Source organism: Fonsecaea erecta (genome assembly GCF_001651985.1).
Source record: "Fonsecaea erecta strain CBS 125763 chromosome Unknown Scaff1, whole genome shotgun sequence".
NCBI lineage: Eukaryota > Fungi > Ascomycota > Eurotiomycetes > Chaetothyriales > Herpotrichiellaceae > Fonsecaea > Fonsecaea erecta.
The window spans coordinates 3297075-3315444 of record NW_017387244.1 but is presented as its reverse complement, the minus strand read 5'-3'; the positions used below and the strand labels follow the sequence as shown (position 1 = coordinate 3315444).

At 53.6% G+C, this 18370-nt stretch overlaps 5 protein-coding genes across 5 annotated transcripts; 4 read left to right on the top strand and 1 right to left on the bottom strand.

Annotated features, from left to right (window-relative positions):
- Positions 1-38: 38 nt before the first annotated feature.
- AYL99_01171 (hypothetical protein) lies at positions 39-794 on the bottom strand (the record flags this gene model as incomplete). The annotated part of the gene is made up of 1 exon (XM_018832687.1): positions 39-794. One exon carries the CDS (start codon positions 792-794, stop codon positions 39-41), a length of 756 nt encoding a protein of 251 aa, XP_018698566.1.
- Positions 795-1724: 930 nt separating this feature from the next.
- Positions 1725-2987, top strand: AYL99_01170 (hypothetical protein; the record flags this gene model as incomplete). Its single annotated transcript, XM_018832686.1, has 1 exon — positions 1725-2987. One exon carries the CDS (start codon positions 1725-1727, stop codon positions 2985-2987), a length of 1263 nt encoding a protein of 420 aa, XP_018698565.1.
- A 1192-nt stretch (positions 2988-4179) lies between these two features.
- Positions 4180-8434, top strand: AYL99_01169 (hypothetical protein; the record flags this gene model as incomplete). The annotated part of the gene is made up of 4 exons (XM_018832685.1): positions 4180-4248; positions 4302-5601; positions 6823-7060; positions 7147-8434. The coding sequence occupies 4 exons, from the start codon at positions 4180-4182 to the stop codon at positions 8432-8434; spliced, it is 2895 nt and encodes a 964-aa protein (XP_018698564.1).
- Positions 8435-11336: 2902 nt separating this feature from the next.
- AYL99_01168 (hypothetical protein) lies at positions 11337-14150 on the top strand (the record flags this gene model as incomplete). The annotated part of the gene is made up of 4 exons (XM_018832684.1): positions 11337-12140; positions 12225-13505; positions 13562-13996; positions 14049-14150. 4 exons carry the CDS (start codon positions 11337-11339, stop codon positions 14148-14150), a joined length of 2622 nt encoding a protein of 873 aa, XP_018698563.1.
- A 1022-nt stretch (positions 14151-15172) lies between these two features.
- Positions 15173-17495, top strand: AYL99_01167 (hypothetical protein; the record flags this gene model as incomplete). The annotated part of the gene is made up of 6 exons (XM_018832683.1): positions 15173-15212; positions 15314-15573; positions 15662-15782; positions 15842-16462; positions 16529-16717; positions 16783-17495. 6 exons carry the CDS (start codon positions 15173-15175, stop codon positions 17493-17495), a joined length of 1944 nt encoding a protein of 647 aa, XP_018698562.1.
- Positions 17496-18370: the final 875 nt, after the last annotated feature.

Sequence of the window (18370 nt, the reverse complement as noted above, 5' to 3'; positions counted from 1 at the left end):
CCCAACAGTAGCTCAGCGCGACATATGGCACTTGAAGGCTAGCGGAAGGTATGATCTGAACACGGGATCCGGCTGTTTGTCCAATGTCGATAAGGTGGTCTGGCGATATCGTGGCCCGTGTAGGAGCCGAGCACCCCTGATGATGGACTCGGCACTCTTGTATCCAAGACTCGATCAAGGTAAAACACTGGGGGTCTGAGGCCGTCGGGTGGACTGATCGCCTCTTCGGTAAAAGCGTCCTGAGCCACGATGGGGAGTTGTCTAGAGAGAGCCGTCAGCATCTGCTTGTGCATGTTACCCCCTTCTAGAACCTCACTCTGAACACTGATTTCAAAGTCTCCCATGTGCAGCCAGGGGATCTGCATGTCACGATCCAAGCAATCACCACAGGCAGTGTCCAAGTAATAGCACTGAAGACATGGTGGAGGCGCCACGGTTCGATCGTGGTCGGAAAGTCGCTCCCTGTCTATGGCACCCAGGGAGATGTGTCCAAGGGCAAGACGTTCACGAACGATCACATATGTATCTGGCAGCAGGAAATGGGGGGCTTGGGAGAGAGCTTCCTGCACGGCTCGGAGGAGAAGGCAGCACACGGCGCACTTGGTAGACGTCTGCAATTGCGGGATGGATATCGCGAGCCCATGAAACACCTGGTAATTTCGCTCGTCCAGGTCAAACTCGGGACGTCCACTGTCTGCCACGCCTAGACATGTATGGCATCTTTGGAAGAGGACGGAGAACAGGGCCGGGGTCATCGACGTGCGAGCGCTCGCCACGGTGTTCAAGGACACCATGGTTCAGGGACGAGCTTGTCAATCCAAGGAGCCCATTCTGAACAACGAGCATGGCCAGGAGCAGCGAGTGAGGTGGATGCTGGAGTGGTCTCGCCAGGCTACTGTTGGTGGTTAATGAGATGCGTCTCCATCATGTTCTGGTTTGCCAGCAGCTTGACATGAAACACGAGGGCAGGGTGTTGGTGGTGAAAGTACGATGTCGTTGTTCGAGAAGCTGTTGGTGTCTGACAGAAAGATAGTTCCACATGCCACAGTCTAATTGCCTGATTGCAATGAGGATCAGCATTTTGACTATTGTCAGACAAAATGCCACTCACTCGACGCCAGTTCGTACATTGCTCGGTATTATTACTCAGCATCCCCAACCCACCGGACCACGCAGGGACGGACCATACACCCACATACCACGGAAAATAAAATAATAATAATAATAATAGGCTGAGTGGCGTGCTCTCCCCTAATAAGTACTGTGCACAGTAGGCGACGTCACTGCTGGTGTGTGCCCCTATCGACTCGGAACTCGATTCCCTCCCGGCTTCTGGCCCTTTCTTCCCAGAGTACGGTGTTCTTTTTCACTTGCGCCATCCGTCCATGTCATTGTCACGCCCCCGGCAACGTTACTTGATGTGGTGAGCCATGCTAATTGGTAGATTCGACACTTGATTTCAAAGCCCACTGCGTCTGTGGAACAGCTCTCCGGCCCCTCAAGAAGAGTGACGAGGTGTGAATCGTGCTCGAAAGCCTCCCAGTAGCCTGCATATATAAAAGCTCCAAATGGGACACATGGGCCGTCCACTTTCTCTTCTTTATCTCATCAAATCTTCTGTCGGATTCACAACCACAGTCCGCGCTTCTCAAACACCATTCCTTCCCCCCCCAAGACTCTTCCCACTCTATCATAGAATTTGTCGTTTTTCTCATACATCTGCAATGGACGCCCATGATGCAAAGCCCCTCATCGTCAACAAGGGAACTCCCGGGATCTCATACTTCACACCCGCTCAATCACCCCCCTCGGGCTCAGCCAGAAATCCTCAATCCGATGGCAGTCCAATTCCCAAGCTCTTCCAACCTCTGACCATTCGCGGAGTTACTTTTCAGAATCGCATTTTCCTGTCGCCTCTGTGCCAGTACTCGGCCCAGAATGGCTACCTGACTGACTGGCATTTGACTCACCTTGGCGGCATCATTCAGCGAGGGCCTGGCCTTGCAATCGTCGAAGCAACGGCCATCACCCCGGAAGGTCGAATCACTCCTGAAGATTCCGGACTTTGGGAAGACGGCCAAATGGGCCCATTGAAGAGGATCGTTGAGTTCGCCCACAGCCAGAGCCAAAAGATCGGTATTCAGCTGGGCCACGCGGGTCGCAAGGCGAGCACGGTTGCTCCTTGGCTGAGTCGGGGCGATACTGCTCTGAAGGAAGCCGGCGGCTGGCCTACCGAGACACTTGCTCCAAGTGCCATCGCCTTCCAGGATACCTACCCTGATCCGAATGCCCTCACGCTTGAGGGCATTCAGAGACTCAAGAACGCTTTTGTGGACGCCGTCAAGAGAGCAGTCAAAGTTGGGTTCGACGTCATTGAGATCCACGGCGCCCATGGCTATCTTCTTCACGAGTTTCTGAGCCCAGTCAGCAACAAGCGGACCGATCAATACGGCGGCTCCTTTGACAACCGCACACGACTCGCTCGAGAAATCGTCGAGGCCGTGAGGGCTGTCATCCCCAAGGACATGCCTCTTTTCTTCCGAATCAGCGCCGACGACTGGCTGAAAGGTCAAGACGAATTCCCAGAGAGCTGGACTATCGAGGATACGATCAAGCTGGCCCCAATCCTGGCCGAGTTGGGTGTGGATCTTCTCGATACCAGTTCAGGCGGCATCCACCCTTCCCAACAAATCAAAGGGGGACCGGGCTATCAAGCTCCGTTTGCACTGGCGGTGAAGAAAGCGGTGGGAGATTCTTTGCTTGTCGGAACTGTTGGATCCATCACAACGGGGACTTTGGCTGAAGAGCTTCTCGACCAAGGCCTGGACACCACTTTCGTCGGACGATATTTCCAGAAGAATCCCGGCCTTGTTTGGACCTTCGCCGAGGACCTAGGTGTCGAGATACACGTTGCAAACCAGATATCCTGGGGCTTTCAGGGCCGGGCGGGTGGTAAAGGCCAGCAGGAGCACAAATCAGCTCGGTAAACATGAGGTATCAGTCGAGGTGGCTGTCCACTGAAGCGAAGGCGTCCGGGGGTGGTGTCTGCGTCTGTTCACAGGCGCGTAGAAGAGAAACATCTGTCTGCAGGACAAGAGCTTCGTTCAAATAGAATTGTTGTTCATACCTAGTCTCCACGAACTCCCGGTCGTGACCTGTACGCCCCAAGAACGCTGTCCAACGACTTGCCGAGATTTGTTGTCTCAACTAGGGCTAGAGTGTGATGCAAACTTTGGAGATCTCGCAAGCCCAACGCCCAAAGGTGAACGGGTTCCTGCATGAGCACGATCGCCCAGGGGGTTTCAAGGGCGAATCAGCAAAGTCCCGAGGGCAGCGAAGCGTGTTTGAGGATGCTGGACAGGGGCGCGGGAATGGCAGGGGATCAGCGTCGCTAGCCCAGATTGAGGCCCCCAAAGTTGCCCCAACACGCCTAGCGCAGTTTGATGTTTGGGGGGCGGGTAATCAGGGCCCCAGGCACGCACCGCCCACTGGCACCACTGGCACCACTGGTACAGTGGCTTGCAGCAGCTCCTGTTTCCATCTATTCTGCTGCACCCTCTCCTCGTCTCTTCAAGCTTCTTCGTCCTATTCACTGGCACGCCCTTCACTTCAGGTTTCCTGATTCAATCCATTCCTTAGCATTGTCGTATCAAGTCTCTCGTTCAGAATACACGTTCTTATTTCTCGGCCTGTTTTGTCTCATTGTTCTCCTGGTCTGTTCTCGACCCAGGCTCGTTCTTTTTTTGTTTACCCAGCCTCCCCTTGTCTCGTCCCCTGCCGCACGCTTTGTCCACCTTGACGGCCGACGAGCAGGTCAGCAGGCGGTCAATTGCTCCCGACGTCCTCTTCTCTATCCTCAACACCGATACAGCTCCCTCCTCCACGGCGGAGTAAGAAAAGTTCCTGGATATCGAGACGAGGCGGTCGCCGTCACTGTTTCGGTAACAGCCGCATTCTGACAGCGATGCGATAAAGGCATTACAAGACAAAGGTTTCGATCTACGAGGCAATCGAGCTGGACTCTTGTTACCAGGCTTTCGGCTGTGCCGCGCCTGAGACAACAAGGACAACCACCTCAAATAGGGATCGGCTGCTCCCTCTCACCAATTATTGATAAGCCGCTGCCAGGTCGCAGCGACTTAAACGATCTTTTAACACAAACCACATACCGCTTTCGCCATGGGGTGTTGCGGAGGCGAACGAGAAAAGTTCGGGAACTTGAGAGAGGAACAGAAATGGGACTACATTGTATGCATGGCATGGGCAAGAAGAAGTCAAACACGGACTGACACATCTCACAGAACCTTGATGACTTCAAATCTTCCTCATGCTGGACCCCTTTTGCCTATGGCTATCTTTTGCTCATGCTTGTTGTGTCCATATCCGTCTACGCAGTAGACACATTTACCGCCATCAACCTCCTCGCCTTCGATAGATGGGCTGGTCAAATAAAGCCCGAAATCCCACTCAACATTTCTCGTTGGATCTTTGCCGGATGTATCATTCTATCCTTCGTTCTCCTGGTCTACCGATGGATGAGAGCGGTAAGAGTTATGCGACAAGGTGGAGTTGCGAAAACCTACTTGGACCCCTTGGCTGTACGAATACAGTCGATACGGTGGGGAAAGGCAAGAGGATGGAAGCGATTCTTGGTCTTTGCCGAGTTGACAAAAAGTCGAAAAGGAGCCGACTATGTTGCGTTGTTCGCATATTTCTCTTTCGAAGCCTGGCTTCGTATCGTCTTTGCGGAAGGTCCGCGACAGGTGGTCAACGCCATTACACTGTACTCTGTGTTGAGGTTGAAATTGGTCCCAGAAGGTGAACACGCTCCATCGGATGGTCACTCTCCGGTCGTCCAGTTCTTCGTCAATGTTGGGATCCTGGCCGATTCCAATCATCTGCAAGCCGTCATTCTTTTTGGCATGCTGTGGACTCTGGTCATCTGGGTCATCTCCGTCATCAGTCTGATCATTTCGGTCATCCTCTACCTCGTCTTTCTCTGGCACCATATTCCTACCGAGGATGGAGGTCTAACTGGATATTGCCGAAACAAGATTAATCGACGGATGGAGAGAGTGGTCAAGATCAAGGTTGACAAAGCACTGAAAAAGGAGAACGCGTTGAGAGCTCGGGCAGAGGCTCGGGCAGCTCGTGAAGGGACAGCAGACATGAAGAAGCAACCGACTTTACCGAACATCGGAGATGCCGATGACGACTTCCTTTCTCCACTGTCAAGACAGACGACAATGACAACCCTCCCGGAGTACAGTTCGCGACCAGCCACAAGCAGGAGCAGTGATGATGCAATTCCAACTTTACCTGATATCGCGCCTCGTCCGCCTATGCCTACACGTACCCTGACTCATGGGTCCGCAGCGTCGTGGTCAAGCTACAGCTCAAATGCTCCTTTGGTGGGATCCGCCGCGGACATGGGGTTTGGAGCTGATCGAGTTCAGACACCAGCATCGGAGTTGAATAGTCCCTGGTACGGGAGGCAAGCGCCAAACCGCAGCATATCAAACTTGTCGCAACCTCCGCCACGGTCCTTCAGTCCTGCCCTTCCGCGACCCGGTACAGCGCAGAGCGATAGAAATGGTCCTGGTGCGTATCAAATGGATCCACTCCCACGACCAGGCACTAGCATGTCTACCATGTCTGGCAATGGACGGCCCAGATATCCATTGGAAAACAGCAGCGCTCTTCCCTACCCAGATGATCGAAGCTCGACGTCATCGACGAAGCCACCATCATTGTCAGGACCCAACTTCGATACCCAAGTAGATGCTTCAGGTCGTCGTACGCCTGGAGCTGCCGCTGCTCCAGCATTTCCTATGATTCCTGAAGAAAGAGGTCGGAACTCACCCTTACCGGGACCTCAATTCCGATCGCAAACTCCTATCCAAAGCCCTCCAGAAAGATCATTTACGCCCAACGGTGTAGGCCCAATGAGGGCTGTGACACCAACTGGCGCTCCAACGTTACCTCGATTACAGACATCAAGCTCTACTAGTTATGTTCCTTACTCGGCCGAGCGATCCATGACCCCAGTTTCTTCCATGCCCCCCAGTGCTACCATTCGTATTGTCAACGAACCAATAAGGACATACACACCTTTTGGATCACAGCCAGGTCTTCCCAGTGGTCCGCGAGACAGGCCGCTTCCACAGAGACAGGGAAGTCAAGGAGTTGACGATATATTGGACCATTATTAATGGGTTGGCCACCCGCAAGACGGAAGCGACGCGTGTGTTCGCGGTGATGAAATAGTAACGATTAATAGCTAGATTCTGTTTGTAACACAAATGGCATATTCATTTTTTGACTTTGATTTTTGGCCTCTGTCGATCATGTTCAAGCCTTTGCATTGAAGAAGGGGAAGTGGTCTGATACACCTGGTCGAGTGGTGGTCATGGACAGCTCTCTCTCCTGATATCTCCGATTGGTCAGATGTACTCCGTACTCCGTACTCCATCTGGTACCTCGTAACTACATATTAATCGGATTTCCCTATTCCACGAGACAGGTAGAGAGCCATACCCTCCACAGGCACCGCGATGCTGCCTGCGTCTGCCTTTTCGAGAACCCTTCGGGAAGTCGCACCAGGCCTGTCGAGACGGTTCTTCGAATGCAGCCGACGCAGTCAATCTTCTCAGCTTAGCACGATCCAACTCCAATCAACGGGCTCCAGCAGAGCGCAACCCACGCCGGCTACGATCAGAAATGCTCGGAGCCTCAGCACGCGCTGTACTCCGTTAATACGAGACTGCGCTGGGCTGAAGCCCAACTGCCCTTCATCCAACCTCAAGAACAGATCCTCCCCAGATGCCCTCGTCCGAGAATTCTCGCAATCTGCAAACGCGAAAGCTGCAGGCACGGCCGACGAAGGTACAGACCCAAAGAGGCAGGGCAAGGATGCGGGCGAAACAGGAAATCAGAGCAAGAGCAAGAGTTCCTTCCCAGATACTTCCTCCAATACTGTGGCCTACTGGCTGCTCGGCAGCGCTGCCAGTGTCTTTGGGATCGTGGTGTTTGGAGGATTGACGAGACTTACAGAGTCAGGGTATGTACCGCCAGTCACTACACTCGTTGAGCCATTGCAATCTTGTCCATATATAGAGAATCTACTGACTCGAGCAACAATACCAGTCTGAGCATCACAGAATGGAAACCCGTCACCGGCTCCCTCCCCCCGATGTCCGACGCGGATTGGGAGTCTGAATTCGCTAAATACCGCTCGAGCCCGGAGTTTCACATGCTGAATTCGCGCATGACGCTGGAAGAGTTCAAATCCATTTACTGGATGGAATGGATCCATCGGCTCTGGGGTCGATTCATCGGGCTCTCCTTCGTGTTGCCGGCCGCGTATTTCGTCGCGCGGAAGCAAGTCTCCCGTTCCATGGCGATGAGACTGCTGGGCATTGCAGGCTTGATCGGATTCCAGGGCTTCATCGGCTGGTGGATGGTGAAGTCGGGACTGAAAGACGACCTCTTCGCGCCAGGTTCTCATCCCCGTGTCTCGCAGTACAGGTTGACCGCACATCTGGGCGCGGCTTTCGTCTGCTATCTCGCCATGCTCTGGAACGGCCTTGACATCCTACGAACAAACAAACTCCTGCGTGTCTCGCCCGACGCTGCAAATGCAACGCTCAAAACCTTGAGTAATCCCGCGTTAAAACCCTTCAAGCGCTATGTCTCCCTCCTAGCAGGGCTGGTCTTCCTTACAGCAATGTCTGGCGGGCTGGTCGCTGGTCTTGATGCAGGCTTGATCTACAACGAATTTCCGTACATGGGACTTGGTCTGACGCCTCCAAGGAGTGAGCTGTGGGACAAGTTCTACTGCCGGGCCCCCGACCACAGCGACCTGTGGTGGCGCAACCTGCTCGAGAACCCCAGCTTGGTCCAGCTTGACCACCGGATTCTTGCGACGACGACGTTCACCGCAGTCATGGCGCTATGGGCATTCTCACGCTCGGTAGCCATGCAGAAAATCCTACCGAGAGCAGCGCAGAAGGGAGTTCATGGCGTCGTCGGGTTTGTGAGCTTGCAGGTCATTCTAGGCATTTCCACGCTGTTGTATTTGGTACCCACGGGACTCGCCAGCGCACATCAAGCCGGGAGTTTGGCATTGTTGACCTGGACCATTGTGCTGGGAAGTCGCGTCTGGTTCCCTACCCAAGCCGCGCGCATTCTGGCCCAACGAGCGCAGACAAACCTCGGTGGCAGCGGTGCTGAGCTCGCGCAAAGGGCGGCTTTGGCATCATCGGCAGCGAAGGCAAGGACGGTGATGCCTGGTAGCCCAACAGCCCTGGCTGCTATGGGCTTCATGCCTGTTGTCACAGCTGTGGGCTTTGAGCTTTCTTCAAAGTCGCAAGCCACTGTCGCGAAGCAGCTATCCGCTCGAAAGACTGAACAACAGGCTATCTCGGGGGTTTGAACAAACGCAGTCTCGACCGCGGTCGAGGACTTTTGTAGCACAATGTACTCCCAAATCTTTACTCTTCATTCCTGGGTGGAATTACTCCTTTAGACCGCGGACCACCATTTCACCTTCTTCAATCTGTGATCACAATCGACCTCCGGAATATCATAAAAACTATCTCGGCTGACCTTCAGGGATTTATTTGTTAAAGGGGCAGACCTCAATGCTGCATAGTACATGGTGTTTGGAATATTAATGGCGGAAGGAAACGGTTGGGAGAAGAAGACCGGGAGAATACTTGGTATGCTATATATGAGGTGGGCAGGGATCTTAAGTAATTCAACGACGCTCGTTCCCGGCCGAAGTCCAGATGCAAGACATTGACCTCAATGTTGTTCAATATATCACGCTTACCTTGAGAGCAGGGTTGTCGTAGGGATGCGACGTCGACGACTGCCATGCAGGCTCGAGCATCACCGACGCCTGCACGCACACTCGTCTTCCGCAAGAGGTATCGACCTGCTCTGACCAAAGTACATAATCAGGTGTTACTGTTTGCACCCCCCCGACTGCCAGTGCGCCGACCTGTATGGACAAGTCAAGGACAGGACCATCAGCATCTTTCCGCCTCCGTTTCGCCCGCTCCTCCAGGGCGGACGGTCAGCGATCCAGCCGAATGGGATCTTTGATGGTTCCCTTGATCCTTGATCAATTTTGCGGAAGCTGCGGTCGGCAATCCATTTTCCTTGCAACTCGACTCGGAGTTCCGCCGCGGGTTGATCAAGTCCGCAACCGATGGAGGAACAGGAGGGGCCTGAAGTATTACAGCTAAATAATACTGGATTGTCGAACGACACAGTCGTAAAAGTTCAGGAAGAGGAGCAAGCAAGCAAATGTTGAACAGACCAGAAAATAGCATGTATTGCAGATAGAACGAAAGACGGGGCTTATGGAGCATTTTACCTCGTACAGCTTGGGCAAACTTTAGTTCCTCAATACTCCATCGAGAGCTACAGTAGTATTGCATCCTTCCCGATAAGGATGTTGCAGATGTGGCACGGAATGGCCGGGTGATGGAGACAGCTGACAGGTCGATGAGCAAGGTTGATGATATCCTGCATTGAACTCTGTAAGAATTGTCTGAGAGAACTCCTAACAACCAGTCAGTCGTAACAAAGACTTAGTTCAGGAGCGGGCCGTAGATTGCAAGCCAATGGCACATGTGACGGAGGTGAATTCATCTCGCATTTGATACACGCACCATTCTGGCAAACAATCACCAGCCATTTCCACGGGGCTACACTCCGGGAAAATGCGCAGCCCACAGTCGAGTTGAACCTGCAGCGGATGCACCTGATAAAACGTTCCGGACATGCATCGTCAACCTAATAGGCTGCCAGCGTGGCTCGGCCCAGCAAGCAGAGCCTGGATATTTCTGCGACAATCGGGGCTGGTCTTGTTTCAGGAAAGCAAGCATCAAGCAAGCATATGCCCACAAAAGGGTTATCAATCCAGCCTGGCCGCCAGGCTGTATCCTGGCACGACTTCGTAGGACCCAGAGGACGAAATGAGTGCGTCCCAATCGGACTATGGTGTCAATGGTCAGTCATCCTGTCGATCAGACACCGTTGACTTGCGGTGTTTCTCGAGGGTGGGCAAGGGCGGGCCACGTGGAGGTGGCAGTGCAGGGTTGGGCTTCTGGACTCTAGACTCTGAGCAGTGGAAGGTCCCGTGTGGATTTGGCGGCGTTGCGCGTAAGGTGGTCCGGGAAATTGCTACGCAGTACCGGAGTCGTATATCGATAGTGCCTGCGGTACGTCTATCGATTGCTAGCAGGGCCAAAGTGGGGGATGGAGATTGACCAAGGATGAACGCACAGGGAGCATTTGGTGATGCATTTGCTTGTGACAGTGATGAAGGTTTGCTGGCTGAAGCAGCGTGGCTTGAATGTGGACAAGACGAAGACCAAACTGGTTTGAGCCGAAATCTGACCGCAGTTGATATCACGTTAGCAAGTTAGCACCTTTGCGAGGTTCCGGACAAAGGACAGGACAATGGATGATACGATACCGTTAGGAAATAACAGCGAGCACCTGTTTTGAGAGGTGCCCGTGGGCAAAACCGTTGGGCGACGAAGCAACCAAACAGCATCAAGAGTAACTAAATATACATCCTCTTCGGCTCGTTCCTGTTGGGCGGGACTTGAACTTTGACGATTTGACGTGGTGGTGCGCGCTTCTTACCCGCTGTCGATGCTTTTCCTAGGGTCTGTGCCTTGTATACATAGATTCATAGCTGCTTCAAGCCCCGGTATGTGCATGTTTGTGCTTCTCTTCCGATCTTTCTTCCTGCGCTCCGCCCCTCCGTACCATGTCCAGTCACGGCTTGGCCCCTGTTACTGCTGTGACGATCTTGTGACTGGCTGCTGCGTGTCTGTCGCTTGTCCTTATTTGGAAAAAAAAGAAAGAGAAGGGCGAGAAAATATCACAAACACGCGTCACTCATTGGTGGTTTGTGTGGTGCATCGCTCTGATTCACAGCAACTAAGAGAACTAGAGGCACCCCGACGCCTGGAAATTCACGCCCGGAAGCTGGTGCCTGAACAGCAGCCTGAGACCTGAAGCCTGAAGCCGGCCGCCAAAAACTCAGGTGCTGAGTGCAGTTCAGTTCCCCATCTGGCATCTGCCGCTCCCGCCCGGGCTTCAGTTAAACCCTTAGCACGCTTAGTGGCTCGGACTGCCCACCTGGCGCCCATCTAGCACCCACCTGGCATTTGCTGCCCGCTTTTCTTGATTTCCCTCCGTCAGTCTGCAAGTGTGCTGCAGTCCGCAGTCCAGTCCACAGCACACAGTCCAGTGGCACCTGCACCTGCACTCGCAACTACCTGCACCTGCCAACCTTCACGTTGACTTGAGCCATGGACAACGTCCACAACACGTCCAACTCCAACTTGACCACCTTCACCTCTTCCAAGCGACGTCGAAATACTCTGACCAAGAATCCTCCTCCTTCGGCCTTCCCCTCCAAAGGCTCCCTCCGCAAACAACAGTCATCTGCCGCACTTCAACGTGCCCCGTCAGCTCCGTCCCCATACCCTCGCAGTCACGACGCCTCACTTTCGTCTCGCGAATTCCATCAGAGAACCCAATCCAGCGCGTTCGCTTCCTCCACGTCCTCGCTTGAACACAGCAGTGGCGCACCGTCCCCCATCGTTCCTTCTGCCAACTTCTTCGCGTCGTCCATCAACGGCTACCAGGCACCGCAACACCTCCCTCTGACGCCCCAGACCTCAGATGACCGTCACAAAGACTTGATCGGAGCGCCATTTGACGCCTCAGGCCTCTTATCTTCCTTTCAAAACACCGGGATGAACGACAGTCAGAATGCCGGTGCTCAGTCACCGTATCCCCCGCCGTTAGCCCACACCCATACCAGCCCCGACCTTCGATCACATCCGCTCCGGAACTCTCAGACCTTTGGGCCTGGAATGGTGGCTATGATGGAGGTCACGCCTCCCAAGTCGGAGAATGGCACGCTCAGTCCCAAGCGCTTCTCGGGCGACGGTCACACAAAACCCGCTGGGCCTTTTCGCAAGAAAAGCGGCTTCTCCAGCTTCGTCAACAACATGCTGGGTTCCCCGAGGACTATCAAGATCTCAGCTCCAGAAAACCCCCTTCACATGATACACGTTGGCTACGACAACCAGACCGGGCAGTTTACGGTAAGTCATCCCCCGGTTATCTCATTTCATTGAACGGAACAGCCCCCACTCGCGAGCCTGACCATGCTGATACGTTTCCAACAGGGACTACCTGCAGACTGGCAGAGGATCCTAGCCGACAGCGGCATCACCAAGTCTGAGCAAGACCAAAATCCACAGATGATGGTCAACATTGTCGAGACCTACAAAAACAACCTGGGCGGCAACGACGATGGGGTGTGGCAGAAATTCGACCACGCCAAATTCTCCGACTCTCCTCAGAGCAGCAATAGCAGCTACCAGAGTCCGGTGACGCCAATCATCGGGTCCAGCGTTGCTTCGTACTCCCCCATGGCTGGTGTCATATCTCCTCCCGCGAGTCCTCGATTCCCACAGAATCACGAGGGCAGCTTCGAAAATCCTCGCGCTCCACCGCCCGTACCAAAGGGCCCTCCTGCTAGCGCAATGGCAGGCATGAAACCGAATCAAACACCCATGATGATGATGCCCAATCGCCCTCCTCCAAAACCGCCGGTACAGAGTCTTCGAGATATGGCACCCTCTCGGCCTGCGCCGCCTCCCCCTCTAAGCCGAGACCTACCGTTACGGCCAGTTCAGGAGCAGCCGAAACCGCCGCCGCCGCCGCCGGCCTCTCTACCTAATACACCATCGATTCCACAAGAAGAAGCTCGGAGTCGATCCAATTCGAAAGGCCCAGCTGTCACACCGCCACGGACCCAACAGGCAATTCAATCCCCGGCCCAGTATCAACAACAACAAGAACAGGCCATGATTCTAGCGCAACAAGCCATCCAGAGTAAGCAACTAGACCGCAGTCGCAGCCAGCGTCAAGTTGCGCAAGGCGCACCCGAGGTTCCACCAAAGATCTTGCCTCAACAAATCAGCCCCAACATTCCACAAGCTCAATTTGCTGCAGTGACAGCCTCGCCAGCCCTCGAGGGCGCTCCGCAGGTAGCTGCTGTGCCTCGACCCCGACAGAAGCGACAACAAAGCAACATCGTGGATGTTACAGCCAGGTTACGAGCAATATGCACTCCTGGTGACCCGACCACGAAGTACAGCAACCTCAACAAAATTGGGCAAGGTGCCTCCGGTGGTGTCTACACCGCTTTTGAAAATGGCACCAAACGGTGTGTTGCCATTAAACAGATGAACCTCGAACAACAACCAAAGAAAGACTTGATCATCAACGAGATCATTGTGATGAAGGACAGTAAGCATAAGAACATTGTCAACTTCATCGACAGCTATCTGCATGAGGGCGATCTGTGGGTGGTCATGGAGTACATGCAAGGCGGCAGTTTGACCGATGTGGTAACATTCAATGTTATGAGCGAAGGCCAAATCGCGGCAGTGTGCAGAGAGGTTAGTATTTTGTCCTGAGAAATCAGCGCCGCAATTCCCCTTACTGACAGGCTCAGACGCTCTACGGCTTACAACATCTGCATTCTAAGAACGTGATCCACCGAGACATCAAATCTGACAATATCCTCCTTTCGGAGAGAGGGGACATCAAGCTAACGGACTTCGGATTCTGTGCCCAAATCAATGACAGCCACAACAAGCGCACAACGATGGTCGGGACACCATACTGGATGGCTCCAGAGGTGGTGACGAGAAAAGAATACGGCCGAAAAGTCGACATCTGGAGTTTGGGCATTATGGCGATCGAGATGATCGAGGGAGAACCGCCATATCTGACCGAGTCACCGCTGCGGGCCTTGTACCTGATCGCTAAGTACGGAACACCACGTATCAAGGACGAGCAAGCGCTGTCGCCGGTCTTCCGAGACTTCCTCCATTTCGCCCTGAAGGTGGAACCCGAGAAGCGAGCAAGTGCTCATGATCTGTTACATGTAAGGCGGTCTCCAACGGTGTCGCGTCAACCTCACTAACATGGAACGACAGCATCCATTCATGCATAATTGTGCCCCGCTTTCCAGCCTCGCTCCTCTTGTTCAATCTGCAAAAGAAAGCAGAGCTGCCGAAAAGGCCAACAGAGGCAACTGATGGTTGCGCTGGTCTGATTCTTGTACAATTACTATGGCCACGTGTGACTGAGACGACCCCACCCCCTATGCGACTTGCCTGTGTTTTGGACAAACGCGACCTTACGCTGGGCGAGATTTGCTTTCGGCTCCTTGCGCCGGAGTGTTATATGCTCAATTGCATCCAAAAATGCATTGTCAACTACCAGAACAAGACTTGGGAAGAGGCGATTTTACTAGACGCAGTGCGACGGAACCTTTATTCTTTTCTTTTGACATGGGGCTCGTCGAGGGCTATCCATGTCTATTTACGGGTATTCTTTTTTTTTGCGCAGCGGTCTTCGCAGGCTTGTCGGCGTGCCGATGCTTTTACGACTGTCAAGGAAACATTATGATCAGACGAGCGGGCAAAGGAGTTCTGTGGGATATGGGATATGGGTGATGGGCGACGAGCAATGGGCAATGAAAGGGCCCCCTCTGGCGGGTACGCAATTCCGGGACGATAGTATGTCAAGGTCTGAAAAGCGCCGAGATGAGCGAGGAATTTTGACCTCAAGTGTAACAGCAAGCAGGCAGATGGGCCATGTAGATGAGAGAGCTCCCTTGAAATAAAGAGCTTCCATTTGTGTGTACTGGTGCGTTGTCTTTCCACCCCTGGGTTGATAGCACGTGCTTTGCTATCATGCTACACCAACGACGAGCCCATATGTCTGCAGAGTATGGAGTATTATTACAGTACTCCGTAAGTACCGAGTAATTAATTACCTCGTACGCAGTGTGGCTTGTGTGGAGGAATGCTCCACCTTTCACCCGCCACTTTGGCCTGCGTCACCGAAAGTCGAACTACGCTAAAAGCTGGAGGTGAGTTGCCTACTACCGAGTACTAGCATTTGTTCACTAGGCTGCGCTGCATGCCAGGCCGATGATAAGTCGTGCTTCCATACTGAGCCTTCTGTTCATGTTGTAATTGTCTCCATTCTCTTTGAGTCTTGATCTCCCTTTGCTCCAACCCTTGGTTCGATCGATTCAGCTGATTTGCCCGCCATGTTCCGGGCACAACAAAATACATTCGACGATGCCGTTGGTAAGCTTTGAATCTCCCGACCACCGCATTTCACTCCCACTGTTGCTTCATCGTCTGTGTCTGTGTGCTGACCCTTACCTTTTCCCTTCTGTCCTATGTAGCTAAGGCAACCGACGAGAACCTGACCTCGGAGAACTGGGAGTACATTCTCGACGTCTGCGACAGAGTCTCGTCCAACGAGAACGGAAGCAAAGATGTCGTGGCCGCCATGATCAAGCGGCTGGCGCATCGCAACGCAAATGTCCAGCTCTATACCCTGGAGCTGGCCAATGCCTTGTCGCAAAACTGTGGAATTCAGATGCACAGGGAACTGGCAAGTCGGAGTTTTACGGAGGCTCTGTTGCGACTGGCGAATGATCGAGTATGTGGCTTTCGACTTCCCTTCACGGAACTGAGAACTGCGCGGTGACATCGTACAACAAGGTGGATTGCTGATGAATGGGCCTTAGAATACGCATCAACAAGTGAAATCCAAAATAGTGGAAAGAATGGAGACCTGGACGAAAGACTTTTCGAGTAATACCGAGTTGGGCATCATGGAGCAGGCATACATGAGATTGAAAGCGCAGAGTGAGTCTGGGTTGAGATTTCGACGTGGCTATCTACGGGACTGACCCCGACACCGCTAGATCCCAACCTTCAACCCCCTCAGGCCCCCGTCAAGAGTGCGATCACAGATTGGGACAGACGAAGGGAAGAGGAAGAACTGCAAATGGCTCTCAAACTCTCGATTCAGGACAAATCCCCTGCCGGTCCCTCGAGCCAGCCCTCTGGCGGTCCGGCCGAGTTAGCAGCCCAGCCCCCAGGCAGTGTCTCGCAACAGGCAGAACACCAGGCGGTTCCCTCAGGTACAACCGCCGCAACTGTTTCACGGGTACGGGCCCTCTTCGACTTTCAACCGTCTGAACCTGGCGAGTTACAATTCCGCAAAGGCGACGTAATCGCCGTGCTTGAGTCCGTATACAAGGACTGGTGGAAGGGCTCTTTGCGCGGCCAAACAGGCATTTTCCCACTCAACTATGTCGAGAAGCTGCAGGACCCGACGCCCGAGGAATTGCAGAAAGAAGCACAAATGGAGGCAGAGGTGTTTGGACAGATCAAGAATGTCGAGAAACTGCTCGCCCTTCTCAGCACGAGTACGGGGGACATGAACGCGCGCGATAACGAGGAGATTACCGAGTTGTACCACAGCACGTTGGCAATACGGCCAAAGTTAATCGAGCTGATCGGAAAATATACGCAAAAGAAAGGTAAATCCAGAGGGAAGATGAGACTGTCAATCTGCAACGGATGGCTAATATCTGTTGGTCGTTTAGACGACTTCCAGCAACTCAACGAGAAATTCATCAAAGCGCGCCGCGACTATGAAGCGCTTTTGGAGTCATCCATGGCGCAGTCTGCTGCACAATACGCTCGCCCTGGGCATGCAGCATACCCATACGGGCCTACAGGGGGTGGCCCACCGGTTCAACAGGGTTATCCGCCTCAAAGATTCTATACGCCTGGTGAGTTCTGAACCATCTTCTACACAAGCTCTTGGCTACAAGATCTAAACAGCCGGTGCTTACAGATGGTCAACCACCCAACAATGCTATACCCTACGCTTCAAACCAGCAACAGCAGCAACCCGCCTTTCAACCTCCGTATCCAGTAGCCTCACCACCGCCTCCAAGCCAGACGCCCTCAAATCAACCCCAACCTCCCCCTTCTCAGCTGCCGGATAACTATGCGTCCTTTCCCAACCCAGCACAAGGACCACTCCGTCGTCAATCACACCCTCAACCTTCAGATTCCTACCCAGCGTACCCTCCACCCACCGACGGGTCCGCTCCACCGGGACATCACCAGTACCCAGCCATTCAACCGCCGAATGTAGCACAGTTACAGTACGGGGACGAAGGGAAAGATTACTCGCCCTCAAACTACTCAACTGATGATCTCACCCACCAACATCTGCCAACATCACAGCCTGCCTCAGGGGCTCCACAGCCATATCCACCACAACAAGGCATGCCTCTAGGGCAACCACCGCCCTCGCAGCCTCCACGGGCGCAGTACCCATCATCTCAACCACCCGCGTCGTACGATTATCCAATTCCGCCCATCAGCTCTCCGCCCCCAGCTCCAAGCCATGGCCCTCCTCCGGTCCTTGTCGATCCTGCTCAGAGACCTATCACGCCACTACCACAGAGCTCGGCGTATCCAGTGTTTTCGCCGACGCAGGCGCCAGCAAACCCGCAGTATCAGGCATACAGTCAGAGACCAACGAGTTATTACAGGTGAACGAGGTAGTGGAGAGGGAGCGTTTTGACGATGGAGGGCCGGACACAGAGGAATGGATTGGCCGGTTGATGGACCGCATTTCAGGAAATTGAAAGGCACGGCAAGGGGATGGGATCCCATTTTGACCTCGGCGTGCAGACAGAAGAATCACAATGCACAAGTTTCTGGCGAGGTCTGCGGATCATTCCCTCCAACCGTCCCTTGCTCCATCCATAGCTTCCACTTCCGTTCACGAAGCTCGGAATATGCTGTAGAAGCATTGTCGTCCGATGGGGGTTTTTCGGGAGCTCGAGATATTCGCATCACCATAGGCGCGGGAATCTGGCTGAGCAATGGAAGTTCAAGTTCAGCTTTGGTTGGGGGGCCATCCACGTTGGCTGGGCGGGCCGTGGGAAGAACTTCGAACGGACTACGGAGGTCATGATCCAGGAGGCAGGGAGGGAGGGGCGGAGTTGGGCTGTGTTAGAGGGCAAGTTCATGCGTGGCGTTAGGTGGCGGGTGTAGTCATTGCGGTGTGCCGTTTGGTGTGGGCGACCTCGTGGGGGGAGAGGAAGAAGGCCCTGCTCGACCAAGGTACGCCTATTCTTGCAAGAAGACCTCGTCGGAACCTCTGCTCTCCCTCACTTACCCCTATGGAGGAGATATAAATTCCATCTCTTTTCCAAGGGTCGTGAGAGGAGTCTCCGCTGCGTTTGGCTTGGCTTAGCACCCGCTCTTAGGTGCGTTCATTGATTGATTGATTGTTGAGGATGATGGAAAGGGGCAAGCCGCGCGAAACTTTTCAAGATTCCTGGTCGAAAGGATGGATTGATCGATTGCTTCTGGCAAATTGGAGAAGAAGAAGAAGCCATATTTGAATCTCATCCACGTTCAAC